Raw genomic sequence first — 17,342 nt, forward strand, 5'->3', positions numbered from 1 at the left:
AAAGTGAAGTGACTTGCCCAAAGTCATGTAGCCGGCAAGTTTTTCGAGCCAGGATTAGAATCCACAACCTCTGTCTCCTAAGCCCATGCTCTTTCCACTAAGCCACGCTGTCAAGCAGTATGCTAAACCCTGGGGTAGATATAGTACAATCAGATCGATTGTATATATTATTAATTATCCTATTTATTTTGTTAATGAGGTGGGTGTATCCTTGATTCTAGTTATCCTGATGATGTCTTGTTTTGTTCTCTTTTGCTTTGCTGACTCCCCCGTTTAGACTGTGAGCCCGTCATTGGGCAGGGATTGTCTCTATCTGGTGAACTGTACATTCCAAGCGCTTAGTACAGTGCTCTGCACATACTAAGCACTCAATAAATACTACTGAATGAATGAATGAATGAAGATCAGGCACAGTTCCTCACCCATAGTGCTCATGGTCTAAGACGGGGAGGGAGTGGGGATTTATCCACAGTTGACAGGTGAGGAAATTGAAGCACAGAAAGGTTAAATGAGTTGTCCAAGGTCAAACGGCACACTGGTGACAAAACTGGGATTAGAACCCGGCTCCCCTGATTCCCCACGTCATGTTCTTTCCACTTGATCTCACTGTACTTCAGCCATCACCACTGCCAATATTACCGACACTGAGGAAATCTGTCCTACCATGCTGGCCCTATAGAGCGTTGCTACTTTTATAATAATGTTGGTATTTGTTAAGTGCTTACTAGGTGCAGAGCACTGTTCTAAACCCTGGGGTAGATACAGGGTAATCAGGTTGTCCCATGTGAGGCTCACAGTCTTAATCCCCATTTTCCAAATGAGGGAACTGAAGCTCAGAGAAGTGAAGTGACTTTCCCACAGTCACACAGCTGACAAGTGCCAGAGCCGGGATTCGAACCCATGACCTCTGACTCCCAAGCCCGGGCTCTTTCCACTGAGCCACGCTGCTTCTACAGCTTTTATCCTGAAAGGTGGTAGAACAGAACCCTCAGAAGCACGACTGTAACCCTCAGCATGGGGTTTTCGGTCCCCTACCCCCTTAAACTGATGGGAAGGAGCAGGAGGAAGCATCCGTCCCCCAATCCGAGGTGCAGGAAAAGGCAGAAACATCCATTTTAGGCAGCAAGGGGGTAAAGAAAGGCAGATCCTGCCTGAGCAAGCTGTGAAAGGAAACCAAATCCAGTGATTGAGGGCCAGGACAGGTTGCCCTGGGGAGTAACTCACCTCCATCTCTGCTCCAGTGGGCTCGCTCCTCCAAAGGCTTCTACCACCACCTTCTGGAACAACAAGGAGAATGAAAAGGCACATGCTCTGACTCTCTTTTTTATATTTAAAAAAAGGACCTATTTTTTTTATATAGAGAAGCAACGAGGCTCAGAGGAAAGAGCAAGGGTTTGGGAGTCAGAGGTCATGGGTTCAAATGCTGATCCACCACTCGTCAGCTGTGTGACTGTGGGCAAGTCACTTCACTTCTCTGGGCCTCAGTTCCCTCATCTGGGAAATGGGGATGAAGACTGTGAGCCTCATGTGGGACAACCTGATTACCCTGTATCTACCCCAGGGCTTAGAACAGTGCTCTGCACATAGTAAGCACTTAACGAATACCAACATTATAATTATTATTATTATTATATTATTCCTGAACCACTTGCTAAGAGCCAGGCACTGGACTAAGCGCCGGAGTAGATACAAGATCATCAGGTTGGAAACAATCCATGTTCCACACGGGACTCACAGCTTTAACCACTATTTTACAGATAAGATCACTGAGGCCCAGAGGAGTGACTGTATAGATTGTGAGAAGCAGCGTGGCTCAGTGGAAAGAACACAGACTTGGGAGTCAGAGGTCGTGGGTTCTAATCCCGGCCCTACCGCTTGTCAGCTGTATGACTGTAGGCAAGTCACTTTGCTTCTTGGTGCCTCAGTTCCCTCATCTGGAAAATGGGGATTAAGACTGTGAGCCTCATGTGGGACAACCTGATTACCCTGTATCTAACCCAGTGCTTAGGACAGTGCTCTGCGCATAGTAAGCGCTTAACAATTACCAACATTATTATTATTAAGCTCACTGTGGGCAGGCAATGTGTCTGTTTATTGTTATATTATACTCTGCCAAGCACACAGTAAGTGCTCAGTAAATATCACCGACTGCCTGACTTTCCCAAGGTCACATAGCAAAAGTGGGGCAGAGCTGGGGTTAGAACCCAGGTCCTCTGACTCTCAAGCCCATGTTCTTTCCATGAGGCCACGTGGCTTCTCCTGTTGGTCCGAGTCCTGCAGGGAACACCACGATCCAGGCGGAGCAGAAGCCCGGGGATGTTTCCAGGGAGGAATAGGGCTTTCTGTGCCCCAGAATGGCACATGTTGGGTGTCTGATCTGCCCTCGCTGTAGCCCCGTAAGAACTAGCAGGTAAGCAGCAGCATGGCCTAGTGGACAGAGCATGGTCTTGTGAGTTAGAAGGACCTGGGTTTTAATTCTGGCTCCGCCACTTGTCAGCTGTGTGACCTTGGACAAGTCGCATCACTTCTCTGTGCCTCAGTTACCTCATCTGTAAAATTGGGATTAAGACTGTGAGCATTACTCAAAAAATATTACTGATCGACTGTTTTCCTCATATTTAAAATGGGAATCAAATTCCCTGTCTCCTTTCCGCTTAGACCGTAAATGCTACGTAGAACAGGGATTGGGTCTGATCTAATTTTCTTATATCTATACCTGGGCTTAGATGAGTGCTTGACCCAAAGTAAGTGCTAAACAAATGCCACGGGTATTATTAAAAGACACGTTCCTTGCCCCCAGGGAGCATGCCATCAAATGGAGGAATAAAAAGACTCAAATTTACAAAGAGAAAGAAGAAATGGATCTACAGATCTCCCTCCCACCCCCAATGTGGGGATGGAATGTGTCTGTTTATTGTTTTACTGTACTCTCCCAAGTACTTAGTACAGGACTTTGCACATAGTAAGGGCTCAGTAAATGCAACTGAATGACTAGATGAGTCCTTAGCTAGTCAAGTGGAGAGGAGTGCATAAGTAGAAATGCTGAGACTAGTCTTCTGCCAAAGAGCACAAACAGTTGTTCATATACCACTCAAAAGTACCTCCAGATCAGTCGGTGTCCGCTGCCTTTGACCAAGTTAATTATTCTTCCTGCTTTACAATAAGAAAGTGGCCATAAAGAGGGCAAATAGCCTGAGATAACAGATGGGCAATGAGAATTCACATCCTATGTCTTAATCATTTAGGGAGTGCTGCTTACCATTTGGAAACCCCCTCCTGTTGACACTAGAAACAATCAGACTCTCCTATAAACACTCTTGCCGTCCCTGAAGGCTGCTGGGGCCCCATGATTGGCAGCTGTCATGACCCAGCTAGAATAAACAGTACCTTGCACCCAGAATGGAGCATCTGCTTGCACAACTCATTCATCCTCAAATTACCTTCCTCCTGAGGTGCAAAGAGGTAGGTTAACCCATTTTATGCATGGGGAAACTCAGGCACAAAAAGCAATGGTTCCTTGATGACTGAGCCTAAAACAGAGTAATTCTCATTGATTTCAAGCCTGTGGATGTGGCTTGAGTGAAATGTAGTCTGGAGATGTAATCAATCAATTAATGATGATGATGTTGGTATTTGTTAAGCACGTACTATGTGCAGAGCACTGTTCTAAGCACTGGGGTAGATACAGGGTAATCAGGTTGTCCCACACACAGTCTTCATCCCCATTTTACAGATGAGGTCACTGAGGCACAGAGAAGTTAAGTGACTTGCCCAAAGTCACACAGTTGACAGGTGGCAGAGCCGGGATTCCAATCAATGGTACTGATTGAGTGCTTACTATGTGCAGCGCACTGGACTCAATAAAACTCATATTGAAAGTAGGAGGGAGAGCAGGTATTGAATCCCCAATTTACAGATGAGGGAACTGAGGTCCAGAGAAGTGACTTGTCCAAGGTCACAAAGCAGACAAGTAGCAGAGCCGGGATAAGAACCCAGGTCCTCTGACTCCCAGGCCTGTGCTCTTTTCATTAGGCCATGCTGCTTCTGAGATAGACTTTCAGATGCCAGAATTCCTGGGTAGGCTGTATGCCTCGGGAACAAATGGGACTTGTGGACATTCCACTCAAGTGGTCTCACTTCTTTACTGTGGGTATAAATGAGATGGTAGATCTCCTGTAGATTCACAGACAGAAGTCCAAAAGTGAATTGCAGTTGTTGATGCTCATATCACACAGGTCTGACAATTGTTTAATGTATGTTAAGAGCAGTTGAAGTGAGCATAAGCTCATTAGACAGGGAATGTGTTCCCTAATTCTGATGTACTCTCCAAAGCACTCAGTATAGTGCTCTGTACATAGTAAGTACTCAATTAATACCATTGATTGAGCTGGAAACAGATTGTTAGCACAATGCTCTAAACAAAGCAGGCAATCGATAAATACTACTGATGAACCATATAAGGTACTCCTCAAAATTCTGTGCTTTTGTTGAACAAAGGCAGTCAACTGAAACAAAAACAGTGTATACAATACCACTGGTTCTAGTGCCATCATTTTGACTTTTTCTTCTATTATCGTGGATTTTTTTTTTTGGCATGCCATAACTGGGATTCAAAACAAACAGTTATGGGCAGAGTGATGGAAATGGGAGAAAAGTGGCCGATATCTTAATCGGCTCTGAATAGCAGTAAGTGACATTATAAGAATACCAATGAAGCATCTAGAGGGATAAAACCATATAACCAAAGCAGAAGGAGGTATATTAAGAGACAAAAATGAAGACAGAAAGAATATCATAACTGAGTCCACAGGTCTTGGAACCCCAGTGAATAGGATCCATGTATTCACAGAGGAGCAACAGAATCGGTCTCTGGAGTTCAGTAAATGCATTAATCCGGTAATAGGCCTGAAAAAAAAGCAATGATAGAAACAGAAAAGTTAGTTTCCTAACTGCATTGGGTGGAATATTGGAACATCCTTCTCTGTTACTGGAATAATTGGAAATTATTTTCCTTGGTTAAAATAGAGTCCAGAATTCTATCTCAAAGTGACTCTAAAAGGAGAAAATGGCTGCGATTCAGAATTACTCAAATAATTCTGGTCAAATAAAACTATCACCAAATAGCCAACCATCAGCAAAAAGATTTAGTACAATGTTCCTCTTGCAAAATGAATACGCTTTTCTCCCCAGCTTGTGTCACTCTTTCTCCCTCCTTGGAGTTCGGTTATCTGATGAACTTCAGTGGTGAGCATTGAGGAGGCTACGGTGTTTAATCCATATACACAGATTGTTACAGGAACTAGTAGAGGCTTTCCCATTCACACTGAACACCACACATTGCCAACCAAAACACACAAATGCAGAAAGAAATGTAACCCTTTGCATATCAACGTCAGGAATTAAAGCGATTTTTTTCTACTCTTACTTTTCACACATAGTCTGTGGATAAGGTGTCATCCACAGGTATTAAATGATCCCTGATGATGATCCCACATTCATTCTCACCTACCCAGAAAAATATATATATAAGGCCTCTTAATACCAAAGGTTTTGTGAGGCAGCTGGCATTAGGATTGGGTGAAGAGGGAGATGCCTTAGAATGTGTCTGTGGTATGTAAGTTCTGGAACAAAATGGCGATGAAAATTTCGAACATATATAGATGATGTCCCTCTCCCCCGACCCTCCAAAAAATTCAGATGCCAATAAAACTAAATAGTCTCTTACTGATGGTCAAGAGGCGATCTCCCACTCAGCTAAAACATAGGATAAAATGAACTTGAACATCTATTCTGGTGCTCAGCTGATTGCCTGTCTCAGCCACTAAAACCCAAAAGGGAAAAAACAGTTACGATCATTGTTTTCTTTGACACTATCTCTCTGCTAAGCCCCCCAAAAACACTACACTTTACTACATCTTCTTGTAAATTTAGTGAAATTTTTTTTTCAAAGCCTGAACCAAATTACCAGTAAAACAAGCCACACTTAGAAAAATGAAAGCTAATTTTTATTTTATCAACAGCCATTCGTTAAACACGAACATGCATACGTAATCCGGTACGCACATCACAGTTTTTAACGTTAGTTAGTTAAACACACAACATACATCCTTACAAAAAAAAAAAGAGTCAAAATGCAAACTTAAAATAAAACAGTTTTTACTAATTAAAAAAAAAACATTTGTGTTGAGTACCATTTTGTACAACACATTAATTTAAACATATTTTTCTTCTTGGTTGCACATGAAAAAAGCGGCAATAGAAAATGAAAATTTTTAAATAGCAGAAATAGGCAGTTTTGCCATGCAGAAGAAGCAATATTAAATATTAGTTCCCCCCAAAAAAAGGATCCACAAGTTTAAAAATATTTAGTTCAAGTAATAGAATTTTCCCCAGTAGAGATCCAAATGCAATGCATAATTAGCTGCCTTAGAGGGCCATTTCCAAAGGTGACATCCTTCAGAATTAATAACTTTATTGATTTTGGCACAGAAAAGAAGTCTGAAGAACAAGAACGTGATTAAAAAAGGGGAAGATGTAAAGAGAAGGAAATAAAAGGCAAGAACAAATGAGATAGTAATTGCAATCACTATAAAAAAAAATCTGTGCATCTCAGTCATTGCAGAATACTGTCTTCTGTCTACAGCAGGTGTGGATTCCAGGCAATCTGTTATTGCAACATTGATTTAATTTGCTTGGAGGTAGTCTCATCGTTCAAATGTTTCGTTGTGTACCTGTGGAAATGAAAACAAAATGAGCCGTTGAAAAGGTTCACCCTTGGGATTTGCCTCGTCTCCTTCTGTGGTAGAACAGTACCCCAGGGATGGGGCTGTGAATCCGTGCCCATTATTTCGGAGAAGGGCTTTAGAGGGAGCGATGGCCGAGTCAGAGGCCAGGGCTGGGTTCTGGGAATGCGAGGGGCCCAGCTGGGAGCTGTGGGACGTGAAGTCCCCACTGCTCTGGGTGCTAATGCATGATGTAGTGGACAGAGCACGGGCCTGGGAGTCAGAAGGTCATGGGCTCTGATCCAAGCTCCACCACTTGTCTGCTGTGTGACCTGGGACCAGTCACTTCACTTCTCTCTGCCTCAGTTACCTCACCTGTAAAATGGGGATTGAGACTTACGTAGGACAGGGACAGTGTCCAACTCGATTTGCTTGTAACCACCCCAGCACTTAGTACAGTGCCTGGCACACAGTAAGCACTTAACGACTACCACATTATTAGTAATAAGAAGAGCAACAGCAACAACCATGGTACTTGTTAAATGCTATGTGCTAAGCACTGTTCTATGAACTGGGGTAGATAAAAGTTAATCAGGGTGGAGACAGTCCCTGTCCCACATGGGGCTCACACTCATCCCCATTTTAAAGACAAGGTAACTGAGGCACAGAAAAGTGAAGTGACTTACCCAAGGTCACACAGCAGACACGTGGCAAAGCCAGGATTAGAACCCACATCCTTCTTACTCCCAGGCCTTGCTCTATTCCACTAAGCCAAGCTGCTCCTCGTGATCTGTAGCATTATTGGATGCCCCAAATCTCTTGTTCCCATTCCCATCAGGGGCCTTCCCTCCCTTTCCCTCTGCCCTTCCCGGTCCTGAGGGAAGGGACTGGCTTTGACTAGGCAGGACTGACTTGGGAGAGTGATGCACTTTTTTATCCACAGTACATTTGCTCTCACTTGAGACTGATTTACTTTTCTCACAGACAATCCCGCCATTCTTTCAACACATTAAAAAAATGTATTCAGTGACTTTATTAAAAATCATAAAATTAACAGGGAGTTTGTCCCAAGTTGAAACAACTCTGCAAATGAGCAAGATCTTTCCTAATTAAATACAAACATTAGCCAGGTTATATGAACCATTTCATGGGAGGTTTACTGATTTGTTCTAACCGGGGTAAAGGGAACAGTGCACTATACTGAACTAATCTTCATCCTCAACCCCTTCTCCACAATAAACTAGCCCCCGGTGCTTCATTCGTATGGGTAAACAGCGTTAAACTGAATTCCTTGTAGGGTATTTCCATTTAAAACCCCTCGTAGTGTAAATAATGCATAAGCGATACCAATACAAAATACTGGTCTTTGAGAGATTTTATTCATTCATTCATTCAATAGTATTTATTGAGCGCTTACTATGTGCAGAGCACTGTACTAAGCGCTTGGAATGTAGAATTTGTACATTCCAAGAGTAGATTAGATTTTACATTTAGATTTAGAATAGAGTAGGTTTTACCTACTCTACCTTCGTTAGAGCCTGTTCACGATTAATCTGCTTGATTTATATGTGCCACGAACCCCAGATGAAGTAACCTGAAGGAAAAATCCCGGTCCTGAAAGTTTATGGTAAATTCGGCTAAGCTAGAACGCATGCTAAGAGACATAATAGTGATAATAATGATGGTATTTGTTAAGCGCTTACTATGTGCAGAGCACTGTTCTAAGCGCTGGGGTAGATACAAGGTAATCAGGTTGTCCCACGTGAGGCCGACAGTCTTCATCCCCATTTTACAGATGAGGTAACTGAGGCACAGAGAAGTTAAGTGACTTGCCCACAGTCACATAGCTGACAAGTGGCAGAGCAGGGATTCGAACCCGTGACCTCTGAATCCCAAGCCCGTTGTCTTTCCACTGAGCCATGCTGAAGGAGAAGGCACATCTCCGCCTTTGTTTCCTGAGCTGCTCTCACTCTCCATTGCGGAAGATAAGCTTACAACCCACCAGAGCGATGACTCCGTTGTTGTCTCCTAATGCTTAAAATAGTGTTCTGGACAAACTTTAATGGTCAAGACACTGACTGACAGACCATGTCGAAACCCAGCCTCGAACTCTGGCACCAGGCCATCCTCCCATCACAAGGCTGTGGGGAAGGTTCTGCCAGTCTCAAAAGGAAGGCCCATGGGGAGTTGTGATGGATTTTTCACAGAAATCCTAGCTGAATTCTGATTTGTTTAATTCCCTTATGAATCTGTCCTCCCTGGCTAAGACTATGAACCTCTAAACACCATTTAGTACAAAAATTAAAAAAAAAAAACTTGGATGGGTTTGGACAGTTGCCTTCTTACTCTCTCCAGCGTGCATTCGTATAACTACTACTTATTCTGGACACTTCTTAACTGGCATAATTCAATTCAGAATCTTTTACACCACACTGTGAGCCCCGTATGGGGCAGGGACTGTGTGATTTATCTTGTATCTTCAGTGCTTGGCACAAAGAAACCACTTAACTCTTTATCACCTATGCACTGTACCCCTTAACCACTTGATTTGCAGCCCAGCCCCATAGCACATCCATTCGTCTTCTTGTGCTCTGCCATTTCCCCTTCTAGATTTATTCTAATGCCTGTGGGTGGTGATCTTGAACTTTATGGTATTGTGCTCTCCTGGGTACTTAGTTCTGTGCTCGGGGTGTCTAAAGTGCTCAGTGAATGCCGCTGACTGATTGACTGTACGCTTAGAAGATTGTGAGCCCCTGAAGAGACGGGGTCTGCGTCTAATTCCCACTTGCAGGCTCTTTCCCAGTGTTTAGGATGGTGATCTGCACCCAAGAAGTGCTTAATACTATTACTACTTATTAAGCAATGCCACAATTATTACTATTAGCATTATCATTATTACTATACACACATCCCTTCGCACTCCACAAAAAGCAATACCTGAGAGCGTTTAGGAGACCTTCTACACTGTTGGGAGGCTGGTCCTTAAGGACTTTGATGCATCCTTTCATCTATGGAGAGAATAATACAGTTTTTATTCAGTTTCTATATGCTGTTAATGGTGTCTTTAGAAAGAATAATCAGGGGAGCCATTCATTCCAAAACAAAACAGAACAGAATCAGCACGCTGATAAGGTAGAAAACATTCAATTCTATAGAGCCTTCGGGCTTAGAAAAAAAGATCTATTTAGTTTTACAGTACTAATTGAAGAATTGATTACTTCAAATAAGCATGCAATTAATTCACTAGAGCTCTGAAAGGCCCAAAGAGGAACGATTTCACTTCATTCCATGAAGGTACTTTTAGTAGAAAGAGGAAGAGGTGGCATGAGGAGGGGCAAGAAAGGAGGCAGGGTTCAAATAATGATGCCCACAGAGAGGCACAAATACATTTTTAGCGAACTTTGGAATCAAACAGAACTTACATCAATTTTGGAAGTTTTGGCAAATGCTCCCACAGGATGCACGTGGTCATAGAGAATGATAACACCCACCATTACCCTCAGACAGAACGATACTGTTTCTTCATTTGTAAACCTGCTTCTGTACTCTCTGAAATGTTAAAATAGACACATGCTGGTTGAGCACATATCTAAATTGTGTAAATTCAGATTCCTGGAATGGAACCACCCACACCTCAGTAGACTTCTACAAATGGATTAGGAAAGTCACACTTAAATGAAATGGAAAAAAAACCCAACTAGTGTTTCATTTTTACCCCATTAAATGGGAAGTCGCTTAAGACAATAGTCTTAAAATTATTTTTATTTACATGAAAATGCGAAATCTTTCACCCCCTGAATCAACCTCTTTGAATACACCCTCTCGGGATACAAAAATTTCATAGCCTTTTTTTTAGAAAACTACAGAGAATCTTGTGAAATTAGAAATTTCATTATTCATGAAGAATATTACTACATAAAATATCCGTAAATTGATAAAAGGTAATAGTAAAATCTCTGATTTGGCAATAAAGGGAGGGAAAAAAATATGAGTTAGTAAAAAAAAAAGACTGAATTGTATGCTTTTTAAAATGAATTTTTATTAGTGTCCATCTTTCTGTGAGGACATCAGAACATTAGATTGTATCTCCCAACCTTAGGTTGTAAACTCCTGTGAAACTATATACTCCTTAAGTGCAGGGGTTGGTCTTTCATCTTTGCTGAATATTCCCAAGCACTTATATAATAGTGCTTTATAATCATTCGGATTGCTTAACACTTCGAGATTGTCATCTTCCCTTTCCTGAGCAGGAAAATGAAAATCCAGAGCAAGGAGAGGGAAATTTGGAAGGCTGTGGTTCAAGTTAGAAGAGGAAGAAGTGAGGAGTTTTGATCTCATCCCTCCTTTTTCTCTCTCCTTCCACCAAAAGATGATTAACGTTTGAAAATGTCAAACAACCTATTCTGACTTTTTTCATAAAATTTTGTTGAATGTGCATTTTCAGTCACTTTTAGCCTTTAAGGAGTGCCCTTTATTTTCTTCCCCCAGAATGAAGTCAATCAGTGCACAGCACTCTTGCAGTAGAGAGAAGAGTGAGTCGATACTTACGGGGTTTCCAGCATGACTCTGCACACACTAGCCATGGTGCTTAAACAATCTGTGGTGTTTTCTATTGGTAAATTTTTATTCTGAAAAGAAGCAACATTTCAAAGAGTGAAGAAGAGGAACCTAAAAATCTGTCACATATAAGCAATGAAACTCTCAGAATACGACATAAACTTCCTAAGCAGTTGTTGAGGGATTTTTTATTCAATTGTGTGTTTAATTATGTATTGTGACAATTCTAGGTTTACATATTTTTATGTCTTTCTTCCCTATTACAGTGCAAGTTCCTTTAGGATAGGGAATGGATGTCTTCATTGGGAACAGCGTGGCTCAGTGGCAAGAGCCCGGGCTGGGGAGTCAGAGGTCATGGGTTCTAATCCCAGCTCCACCACTTGTCAGCTGAATGACTCTGGGCAAGTCACTTCACTTCTCTATGCCTCAGTTACCTCATCTGGAAAATGGGGATGAAGACTGTGAGCCCCATGTGGGACAACCCGATGACCTTGTATCCCCCCAGCGCTTAGAACAGTGCTTTGCACATAGTAAGCGCTTAACAAATGCCATCATCATCAGCATCATTACAATGCACTGTACCTAATGGATGCTCAATAAATACTTCAGCTATAATATCTACAACTACTACTATTACCTTGTATCTACCCCAGCACTTAGAACAGTGTCTTGCACGTAGTAAGCGCTTAAATACAATAATAATAATAACAACAGTACAATGAGAATGGAAAATTGATAATGTCACCCAAAACCCGTTGTGTAACATCTCCAAATCCAGTTCTCTGAAAACTATAATGCTATAGAAAGCAGTCACCAGGTCATAAAGATCTGTTACTTTCTAATTAACAGTGAAAAAGGCACATAAGTACTGCTGATGAAAACCTGGGAGACAGGCTTAACAGTTCCTAATCTACTGAAGCAGGTTGAAAGTATAATCTGCCATTTTCTACTAGCAAAACAAAGAGAAAAAAAAGAATTCTCAATCCATGCACTTACCTCTGATACGAATTTTGTTGTGGCATCACTTAAGGTTTTCAGCATTGGTGTGGCTTCGGCATAAAATAAAGACATTCGGTTTGCCAATTCATTATTTACTTCATTTTCTCCCTCTGCCTGAAAAGAAAGGAAAATCACTTGGTGAACTAAATATAACACACCATCACCCCCAAAAAATTTAATAGCTGCACAGGTAACGTGAAGGCAGATTATCCTGGAGCGGGGTTGTGACCAGGTACTAGGGGAAAAAATGGAAGGAGTTTATTTTTAAATGTGCTTTTCATTCTTAAATTCTAGTGTTACTGAATTTTTGAAGACAACTGAAGGGAGAAGAGAAAGGGAGGACAAGGGGCGGGGGTCATCAGAGAAGGGTGCAGTTTTCAGAAATGAGGGAAAAGAAGAATCTGTCTAGGGAGCAGCCAGAACAACTGTTTCATCCACATCCTGCCACAAAGCAGGAACAGGCCTGCGGCTGCAAGTGTCTGCTCTCCCACCCTGGACTTGGCTGCTTCTCTCAGCTCTCTCTCCCGGGAGCCTCTGGCTCCAAGCTTATAAAATGAGGCCACTATTACCTGCCATTTCCTCCTCATCGGGATGCTAAATGGCTAAAATGACAACCAGCTTTCAGTCTTTCAGAACTGAGAGTACTAGAAATGCACTCCATGTCTGCTCTCTGCTGACTGCTGCTGAGCTTTGGAGAAGTGGCAAGGGGAGGGTAGATAAAGTGAGAATTCTGCCTTCTGCAGGGTGGTCCTCTTTCCCCAATCAGTTTCAAATTATCACTGTTATTACTGTTATTATTATTACACTTAAACTAACGGAAAGAAATGATTTTTCAGCCATGTACATACTGGAACGTTATTAATCCTCATCCGGCTCAATGTTCTTCTGTAGTAGCTGAAATCATTCTGTATGGCAGGATTTGTCATCTACGGTAAAAAAAAAAGTTAGAGATGAATGTACTTGGGAAACAAATGCCCCCTGAAGAACCTACTGCTACGCTCTGAGTAACATCCAGAGGTGACTGATCTTGCTTGCGGCCCTTTTTTAAGGACAGGAAGCAAAGCACTGTCACTCCAAACAAGCTTGTGCACCTAAAGTGAAGGCCTCAACCACAGAGAAAATAGCCAAAGTTTAGATTGCCTAAGATGCTCCAAAATGCTACTTGTCCCCCAAACCCCTAGAAGGCTAAGCACCGTGATGTGACTAGGAAGCAGTGTGGCTTCATGGTTAGAGCACCGGCCTGGGAGTCAGAAGGACCTCGGTTCTAATTCCAGCTCCGCCACATGTCTGCTGTGTGTCTTTGGCAAGTCACTTAACTTCTCCGGGTTTCAGTTACCTACCTCATCTGTAAAATGGGGATTAGGAGTGTGAGCCCTATGTGGGACAGGGACTGTGTTCAACCTGATTAATCTGTACCTACCCCAGGGCTTAGGACAGTGCTGGGCACATAGTAAGCGCTTAACATGTGCCCTAATTATTATATCTCTGCATCAATTAAGTGTCTCCTGGGTGCAGAGCAATGTTCTGAAGCACATGGGCCCGTATAATAGAGCAGAGCCTTTTTTGAGGGCAGGGACAGGTTTATTAATTCTACTGGACTCTCCCGAGCACCTAGAACATTGCTCTGCACACAGCAGAAGCTCAACCCATAAATAATGACTGAAATAAGAACCTTAAAATCTAATTAAGCCTACCCAAAGACAACACTCCCCCCTCCATACTTCAACCTCTCAGCTGCCCCTAAAAAAGAAAAAGCACTCTCTCAGTATTCTCAAGAGATGCTTCCCATTTCCAAGGAGGTTTTTCATAATATCCAAAATCCACCTGGATAGGAATATAGCAAATATAATGGGCCATGAAATCCAGAGTTGTCTAAACTCTATAAGCAGTTCATGTTCCATATGTCTATTTTTTTTCTTTTTATAGTATTTCTTAAGTGCTATGTATCAAGCACTGGGCTAAAAGCTGAGGTAGATAATACGTTAATCAGGTTGGACACCGTCTCTGTCCCACATGGGACAGATGTTCTTGAGATGTTCTTCCCCTTGACTCTATTTATTGCCATTGTTCTTGTCTGTCCATCTCCCCCGATTAGACCGTAAGCCTGTCAAACGGCAGGGACTGTCTCTATCTGTTGCTGACTTGTTCATCCCAAGCGCTTAGTACAGTGCTCTGCACATAGAAAGCGCTCAATAAATACTATTGAATGAATGAATGAACATGGGGCTCACAGTTTAAAAAGGAGGGAAAAGAGGTATTCAATCCCCATTTTACAGTTGAGGAAACTAAGGCACAGAGAGGTTAAGTGACTTGCCCATGGTTACTTAGCAATCAACTGGAAGTGCTGGGCTTAGAACCCCGGTCCTTTGACTCCTAGGACTTTCCACTGGATCATGCTGCTTCCTGTGTATTTGGTGTATTTGTCAGCGACATATAACAAATTCTGTGTGGCTATTTTCTAGGGACTTGAAAATCTTGGAGACTTACATAGATAGAAATGTTGTTAACAGAGTCATATATGCCAATGTTGAATCAATTATCCTTCATTTCCTCCCTGTCCCGCTTTTCAAATTGGATGCTGCAGCAGGGTGTGTGTGTGTGTGTATGTGTATGCATATAATAATGTTGGTATTTGTTAAGCGCTTACTATGTGCAGAGCTGTTCTAAGTGCTGGGGTAGATACAGGGTAATCAGGTTGTCCCACATGAGGCTCACAGTTAATCCCCATTTTACAGATGAGGGAACTAAGGCACAGAGAAGTGAAGTGACTTGCCCACAGTCACACAGCTGACAAGTGGCGGAGCTGGGATTCAAACTCATGACCTCTGACTCCCAAGCCCGGGCTCTTTCCACTGAGCCACGCTGCATATATACAATGTATGTGTGCATGTCTACATATTGTGTGAGCATACATACTTCATCAGCAATTTTCAACTCAGCTTATATTGGCTCCAAGTTAACTTTCATAATTTTTGAAACCTCATTTGTAAGTTTGTGTTCTAGAGCAATCCCCTCTGCCCCACCCCAAAAATGCTAATTCTAATAAATACATGGAGAAGAGAAATCAAGCAGAGAGAGGGGAAAACGGAAGTGTATATAACAGACAATCATGATCATTTGTCTTTGGGGAAATTGTACTGGAATTTCATGAAATCTAAATAGTTGGGTGAGTTGCCCTTGGTCACAGAGTCAATCAGTAGCATAGCCAAAATTTTCAGTCTGTGCCTCCCATTTGGTTGCTTGAAACTATTGGGCCTTCTCAAAATATCCAGGACTAGAGTTTTTCTTGCTTAATTACATTTCCATTGTCTTCAAATCCTTGAAGTAAAACAGAAAGGAGAAATACACTTCCTAAATGAATATTTTTTTCGGCTTTCTAGGAACTTCTACGCCAGGGTTCGCGGAAAAAAATCATTACTTCATTCATTCATTAATGGCATTCACAAACAGCACCAGGTCTACCTTGAGCTCATCAAATCGCAGTGTGAAATGAAGAATTTCTGCGAACTGTTTAGCGAGAGCCTGCTCTCGCTCTAGGTGCTGCGTTGGAGAGTATGGGGTGCTTGTCAAGGCTCCCAGCAGACCTCGCAATGCTGCTTCTAAAGAAAGAAGATCAAAAGTGTAAAAGTTGTTTTTACTTCTTAAAATACCTGTCAGGAAAAGAACAATCTGATAAAATGTCTGGTGGTTCATTCCAGTGAATCAATCTCAGAATTATGGGCTTTGGTTCTCCAGTACTTTGAAGAGCACGTAGAGTCACCCATATGGGATTACTGGAGAAGGGGGTAAAACATATCTGGATGCCAATGGATACATTGCCTGGTCGAGAGGCAGCAGCCCCGGCGGGACCACGGGACCACCACTGTCCTCCTTGTGGCCCACTTCTCCTTCCTCCGAATTTTCCCCTACTATGGTGGTTGGTGCTAGAGAGGAGACCCTTAGATGCCAGAGTGGAGGAGGGCAATATTGGGCCTGGGTGAACCTCCTCTACCCCAAGCCCCACCAGAGTCATGATCTGCCCCGGAAATCCCCACCACATTTCAAGATTGGGCCACCCTTGTTCTTTAATCTGTGCAGTTCCTTGCATCTGGACATTAAAGCTATTCGTAATATGGGAGAACCAACTTCAACATAATGAACCGCAAATGGCCGAAATTTTAAAACCTGCGGTCTTTAAATTTACAGCAATAGCAACCAAGAATGCGACTGAGCCCCAAAATGAAATAATCTTCTGCTCTACAGGTTTTGACTTTATGCTTAATATTCTAAGTTTTATATAGCAAAGGCACACATGAATCAAATTGAATAATTGGGATGGCTAAAAAATAGATAAAATTTCAGTCCATTCCAACATTAGTGGTCAAAACAAGCTCAAAGCAGACTTTCAATTTAGGTGTGGATCCTGACATGTTGTGAACAACAGGAATTCAAAGTTTACTTGTGTATGCCTGGAGTGCTACACAATTTGATATGAAGTTGGTTGTTTCTGGATAAATGAAAACAACATTTACTGGTCTCTAAGTCAATTTTATGTAGTGGCTACAAGCCTAAAAGACTTCTAAGATGAAAAGGCATTTTGCAGGTCTGATTTATGCCAATGAACATAAAGCTGAAATAATACGATATGGGATTTACAACGCATATAGACTTTTCCCTTAAACTAAGAAATATAAGTAGACAAGAGATTGCTTTCCTTATTACCCACATGTTCCTTGCTTCTCAGCAATGTATGAAAAATAGACAAATATAAATATTTAATACAATTCTCCAAGGAAATACTCCTTTTAGAACACTAAATTAAATGAAAAAGCAGTTCTTCTCCACATAGATCTCTAAAGCTGTATAATATTCACTGCATTAATAAGTATAAGAACTGTGTTGACACCTAAAATGATAATTGGGTCTTCATGTATCTAAATCTTTTGGACATCATGGAAGTAAAACAATCATTTGCTTAGGGTTCTTGAACAAGTGGAATGAAACATCACATCAGCACACAGGAACTAACATTGACAAGGATATACTTCAACATGAAGCAGAATTATCCTGCCACTCTATGGATAT

General features: G+C 42.0%; 1 protein-coding gene across 5 annotated transcripts in view; it reads right to left on the reverse strand.

Annotated features, from left to right (window-relative positions):
- Positions 1-5,983: 5,983 nt before the first annotated feature.
- Positions 5,984-17,342, reverse strand: part of CYRIB (CYFIP related Rac1 interactor B) — a 94,339-nt gene continuing 82,980 nt past the window's right edge. For all 5 annotated transcript variants that reach the window (XM_029063230.2, XM_039911679.1, XM_029063229.2 and 2 more), the window contains 7 exons: positions 15,741-15,877; positions 13,127-13,204; positions 12,276-12,392; positions 11,271-11,350; positions 10,145-10,271; positions 9,660-9,730; positions 5,984-6,731 (listed from right to left, as the gene is read on the reverse strand). In XM_029063230.2, the coding sequence (XP_028919063.1) occupies positions 6,668-6,731; positions 9,660-9,730; positions 10,145-10,271; positions 11,271-11,350; positions 12,276-12,392; positions 13,127-13,204; positions 15,741-15,877 (674 nt within the window). In that variant the 3' untranslated portion in view covers positions 5,984-6,667. The remainder of the gene's footprint in view (positions 6,732-9,659; positions 9,731-10,144; positions 10,272-11,270; positions 11,351-12,275; positions 12,393-13,126; positions 13,205-15,740; positions 15,878-17,342) is intronic.

This window comes from Ornithorhynchus anatinus, chromosome 4 (assembly GCF_004115215.2).
Source record: "Ornithorhynchus anatinus isolate Pmale09 chromosome 4, mOrnAna1.pri.v4, whole genome shotgun sequence".
Classification (NCBI taxonomy): Eukaryota; Metazoa; Chordata; class Mammalia; order Monotremata; family Ornithorhynchidae; genus Ornithorhynchus; species Ornithorhynchus anatinus.